This window comes from Aplysia californica, unplaced genomic scaffold (genome assembly GCF_000002075.1).
Source record: "Aplysia californica isolate F4 #8 unplaced genomic scaffold, AplCal3.0 scaffold00599, whole genome shotgun sequence".
Taxonomy (NCBI): Eukaryota; Metazoa; Mollusca; class Gastropoda; order Aplysiida; family Aplysiidae; genus Aplysia; species Aplysia californica.
In genome coordinates, this window is record NW_004797869.1 from 198761 (window position 1) to 204620 (window position 5860).

A 5860-nucleotide genomic window follows, 5' to 3' on the forward strand; every position below is an offset into this window, starting at 1 on the left:
GTGTGTGTGTGTGTGTGTGTGTGTGTGTGTGTGTGTGGAAGGGAGGGGGGAGGAATATTCAGATACCCACGTGATCCCTGGTATACGTACCTGGCACATGTAACAGAACATATTGCGATAGATGGTGTCCTCGTCATAAATAGGCCACGTGAAGGACCTGCACAACTCAGCCATCTTGAGAGCCAGGCACAGGTCAACGCTCACTGCCATGTCCAGTCTAGGGTGACAGGAGTCCACAAAGGTCGTACCCAACAGTCTGACGTCACATGACCTTTCTATGACATCTTCTGGTTCCAAAAACGTCGACGTGCAGAAGTGGGTCAAGCTCGTGTTGTCTTTTGCAGTCGACTCATCAAATCTAGTAATGCCGTCACCCTCATTCTTATTAGCGTCGATGATTTGGCAAAACGTTTCTTTTTCCCATAGCACCAAATTAGCCTCATCTAGAATATCGCCTTCGTTACATCGCAGGCAATGGTGATTGCAGTATGTTTTGTTGGAAAATGTTGATGTAATGAAAGAAGTGTGGCCATCAGCGAACAGGCATGTGATACAAGCATCCATCTCACGCCTTTTTTCCTGCACAGCTAGCATTTGCTCTTTGGTGTTTGAAATAAATGCTATCATGTCTTGTTCAGGGCACGAAGACACGATATGATCACTGAGATTTGGCCTTGCCGTGATGCACGATGTAAGATTATTGGAAATGCTGTCATCTGTGAGGTGTGAAGAGTCCACATTGGGAGAATCATTGTGCGAGTCGTCTGCGGTAAAACAACACTCCCCGGACTCTCCACAAATCTGACCACATCTGCGTCTTGCACACTTGATGGCGGACTCAATACATTGACGACTTCTATTGACTTTGGCGTGACAGGTAGAGGGACAGAACTCTGTCTGGTACTCCGGACCCATCTCAACCGCGAAAGCAAAACCAAAATCATCTGACTCTTCTATAGCTGCACTGCTCGTTTCACCAGTTGTGGTTGTAATTGGTGGAATCGTTCTGAGAGAAAGTATTCCTTTCCCGCCTACTGAAGGAGCCCATGAACCCTTCATTGAATTTAAAAGATCAGCATTTTCTCGCATCTGTTCTTCTGAGAATGTCTGCTGTGCCGGGTACATGTTCGGCATTTGATACATCGCACCGGTGGTCACAGCACGAACAATAATAATTATAAAGATGAAATAGGTCCCCAATAGATTGAGAGAACGTCGTGGGAACATATTTTGTATTTTGCCTAACAAATTACCACACCGCACATACTACTGATACATAAATTTACTACAAAGGGTGGCATTACAGGAAACATTTTATTGTTGTTCCTGAATAAGAAGAGCTTTTTTTTCCTTTTATTAATTCTTTAACGACGAAGTGGACACCTATGTCTGATCAGCAGTATACTAGAGGCAGTGTTGTTGCGCATTTCAAACCATCATACATAAATCCGAAACACAAATTTTCAATTTAAAGCAAGCAGTAGGCTTCGACTAAGTAATAATTTTTCACAATGTATCATTAACTTAAACCAACCATAGTGATTTCCTTTGTTGAAGGCTGGCCACAAATTTTCTCAATCCCGATAAAGAAATCTGTAACTTTGTCGCACAACAGATGAAACGTCCGTACCCCACATTCTACAACCTCCATATCATCGCGTGCTGTGTGTCGCCATTGTTCTCATCCCAGACTGTGATGAATTTCGAGCCGTTCTCCCAATTATTGCTTCCCGATACAGATGGATTGACAGCCATTGACCCCACGTGACTCCTGTTTCCATGGCAACAGCATCTGCTGCACTCACAGATCCACGTGCGCAGTTCCGTATTTTCCTTGGACGCGTTCAACGTCGGCTGGCTGAGAGGGCGCTAACTGTTAACGAAATTCACAAAACTGTTTAGCAGCAGCTTAAGTAATACAGTACTGAGAAGGCCTGGGCTGAATGTTGAGTTTCTAGCTGTTACCTTACTTGACCCAAACTCAGAATGTTTTGTCAAGAGTTTTGTTTGTCAACATAATACCTCGTCTCAATGTCCCCTTGACAAAAACAAGAAACACTCTTAAGAGTTTAACTAAACAAGAACAAAGACGCAATTCTAAAAGCCAGTCGTAACGGTGTACATTAACCCTTTTTAATTTCATAGTCCACTGTCGAATACTACCCAGTACTTCAATATCATAATATTAAGATTATCGTATGTATTGTATCGTTTTGTGTCACTCTATTTCAAAGGCAAAAGAATGGTACATTTAGCCTCATCACTTCATCTTTGGAAAAATATCTTTTTATTTTGAAAATCACTTTTGTTGCAAGTAAGATTTGGGGGCTTTCGTTTCCTGGATCAGGAAGGGGGTAGGGGAGGATAGGCAACAATTCCAGATTGCCATCTTTCTAATTTATATTTAAGAAGGGAATACTTGTTGTTAAAGTTTTGAACTGTGTAGCAAAGATATGTTGACCCTTGCAGAGATGGCGCTGGTGTCGTTCCCCTTTCGCCTTTGTCATACTACAACACGTCTTTAAGAGCACAAAGTCAACAATGTTTGATGGATATGAATGACTGACACTGTTATACCCCCATCGCCACAATTTAGACCATTTATATTTTCAAGACGTACAACTTTCCGACACAACCTGTGTGGAAGAACAAATCTAGGCTGTGTGAGTACAATATCATAATTATACAATGTAATTGTAGATGTCCATCAACACAGTTTAGACCGTTCAGGAAGCCGTCTGCTTCGGCCCTACCTGTTACGGCAAACTTACACTGAGAAAGAAACAGTGTCCAGGCAGAAAACAAACCTTGAAAATCTTTGATAAAAATCCTACCCACGTGAGAATCGAACATACGTCTTCTGCAAGCTCCGAAGGGAAGCCTATCCGCTACATCATAGATACACTCACAATACCACAGCAAATAAAAAAGAAGTAGATCTAGGAGGAGATTTCTACTGTTGAAATCAAACTTAAGTCAGTTCTGTGAAAGTACGAGCGTAAAAGAACTAACCTCTACACTACACACACGATGAACTTAAGGCTTTCACTTTTCCTCTGAAATTTTTCACTGTTATCCTCTCTTCCAAAACGTGAACACATCCTCAAACTTTCTCCAACAATGTAGTGGTATCCAACAACAACTCCCACTGCTGCATGTTCGCAGATCCAATGCTTGGCAGACACTCCTCGCTCCTCATTGAGCGGACCTCAAACCATGTGTAACTTCTCTATAACTTGCTGCTTTCCGCTAATCGCAGCATCGTCGACAATGTTTGCCCTGCTCTTGAAAAGTCCTCCCTCTTCACTCCCACTTCTACAACACACGCGATACTGATGGCCTACGCACCTTCTCGGATGTGCAAACACCTTGTTTGTCTGAATGAAAAGTTTCGCTTCATATTGCGTACAAACTTTTGATGGTGTAGCAAAGTTTTTTATTAGCGGCCCGAAATACACCCATTGTTTAATTGCGTCAGTGTTCAAATCGCTGTCGATATTGGCAAGTAGCATCAAGTGTACACTATCATCCCATGGCTTCAACTATTAATTTGTTTATAACGCGTTATTGGAAGGCGCTGTCGGTGGATCCTATTTCTTCTCTTTCCCTGTGTCGTTTCTGGTTGTCTACCTTTCTTTTTTCCCTTCACTAAATGTGCCTACGTTCTTTTCTGTACTCAAACAAACTTGCCTACAATAATTGTTTTTAAATTATTGTGAAACTAGTTCTTGTTTTTACTACATTAGTACACAGAGAAGATCACCAACATTCAGTTTATCTGTGTGAGTGTTGTTGGGAACGGTTCTTGCGGTGTTGTTTGCAGAGGGACCCAAACCTAGATTTTCCAGCATGGAAAAGGTTCAGGCCCCTCAAGCAAAAGACGTAAGTTCAGTCCCTGTTTGAAAGATAATCTTCGCCGAGCCCGTCCCCGGATTTCTACTGGGGTGTACACCATGGTAGGTAGAGAGGGTCAAAGTATCTAACTTTCGTCAAAAATCATCTGCATTCGAGTTTAGAATTACGAACAGATGGAAATGTTCAGTAGATATTAGCTTTACTTTCGACAAATAAAAAGGTTTTGGTTTCAGCGTGGTCGTCAATATCTCTATTAGCTGCTTGTGTGTGTGTGTGTGTGTGTGCGTGTGTGTGTGTGTGTGTGTGTGTGTGTGTGTGTGTGTGTGTGTGTGTGTGTTATTTTTAACCATATTTAGTGAGACGAACGTTTTTACTATTGACCGACTACCAGACCATAGACCAGTTCATGGGTTTCAGCTCAAGAGAACACTATGTAACTAATTGGGTCGTGCAAAGATATGGCGGACGTGTTGATGGAACAGACAAACAGAGAACCACGGGAATGGATAAGCAAAACACAATCACAGGAAAACGTTTCATGGCCGAAAGACAAATTGCTTTTACTTTTGAAAGCTGTTTTATTGGGGTGATGTGTTATTTCATAATTATTTTCGTCATAACTACTGACGCCACAGTAACCATTCTCTTGCTGTTGCCCGGTTGCTACGTTCCTTTTATTTCTGTCTGGTATAACGTTATTATTTATGTTACTGCTGGTTTTTTATTCAGCAAGCATACTGTCTACACTGTACACGCTCAGCCTACATGAACCATTAGATAAAACAGCAGATGAGCAGATTTTGAAAATCGTTAGGTAATGTTTGAACAAGAATTTGTTATCAAGCTGGGACTCTGGGACTCAGCGATATGAAAAAGACATGTTATATTTTTCGAACTTAATAATATACACAAATAAGTACAAACAGTAGAGGGGACTGGTAGACATAACGTGTATGACATACTGTGCTTTTCTTTCTGCATCTATCCTCTCTCTCTCTCTCTCTCTCTCTCTCTCTCTCTCTCTCTCTCTCTCTCTCATATTCTCTTTCTCTCGCCCTCCCTCCTCGGAGGACAAAGTGCCTTGCCATTACACCCGAACGAAAGACCAAACATTCATTCATCTCATTATTGTTGAATACTCGAGGTACCTTCCCGTTTTACCCTTAATTTGACTTAAATTTAGAAAAATTGTGCGCTCCATAGTGAGCCGGAAATACACCAGAATGCAGGGTCTTAATTGAACATTATTATTATACAAGTCTATGATTTCTTGTGATATCACTGTATGCTTCAGTGATGTCGGTAGCCTAGGGGTTCAGCTGTGAGATTCGTAACAGTGAGATTCCACGAGGGTTCCTGGGTTTGAGTCTCAGCTCGGTGAGACATTGTCACCTTTAGAAAACAACTTCACACGAATTTCCCTTTAGGCTCAGTCCTTTCGGAGATTGGCGTTAAAATCGAAGGTCCCACCTCTAAAATAACCGTTTGGCGTTGACAAAGGGGTTAAACTTGAACCATTTTCACTATTACTATTACTATACTTCCCTGACCTCGCAATAAGACTTTGCGTAGGCGGTGAGAAGAGGCATAACTTTGGCCTGACTGCCGTTTTATCTAGAAACGCTTGACATTTATGCTTGGCTCAAGTAGATTTTAGAGAGGGCAGCCGTGTTTTCTTATCTCCCCAATTACAAGGATATCATGAGTACTTTGTTTTAACAAATAAGAATTTCTCATTGTATAGCCTACACAAGAAGTCGTCCCTCCCGTAGTTCTACGCACACGTAGTGTTTTTGGTTTCGCTTTGTTTCGTGCTTTTTCGTTTTGATTCGTGCTTTTCTGTGTCGTTTGATTTGGTTTGGTTTGGTTTGGTTTGGTTTGGTTTGGTTTGGTGAGGTTTGGTTTGGTTTGGTTTGGTTTGGTTTGCTTCGTTTTTTTACGTTTACTTATTGGCATCATAAAGAAAGCCACTAAACACCAGCTGGTTAGCGGTTCCAATGGCGGA

The 5860-nt window shown here is 41.7% G+C and overlaps 2 protein-coding genes across 4 annotated transcripts in view; one reads left to right on the forward strand and one right to left on the reverse strand.

Moving 5' to 3' along the window:
* The window catches only part of LOC101850279, a gene marked incomplete in the record, with an annotated part of 15813 nt that extends 12507 nt beyond the window's left edge, over positions 1-3306 (reverse strand). The window contains 1 exon segment of the mRNA XM_035972169.1: positions 90-3306. Coding sequence (XP_035828062.1) covers positions 90-1227 — 1138 coding nt within the window.
* The window catches only part of LOC101849319, a 64366-nt gene that overhangs the window by 37442 nt on the left and 21064 nt on the right, over positions 1-5860 (forward strand). The window lies entirely within an intron of this gene.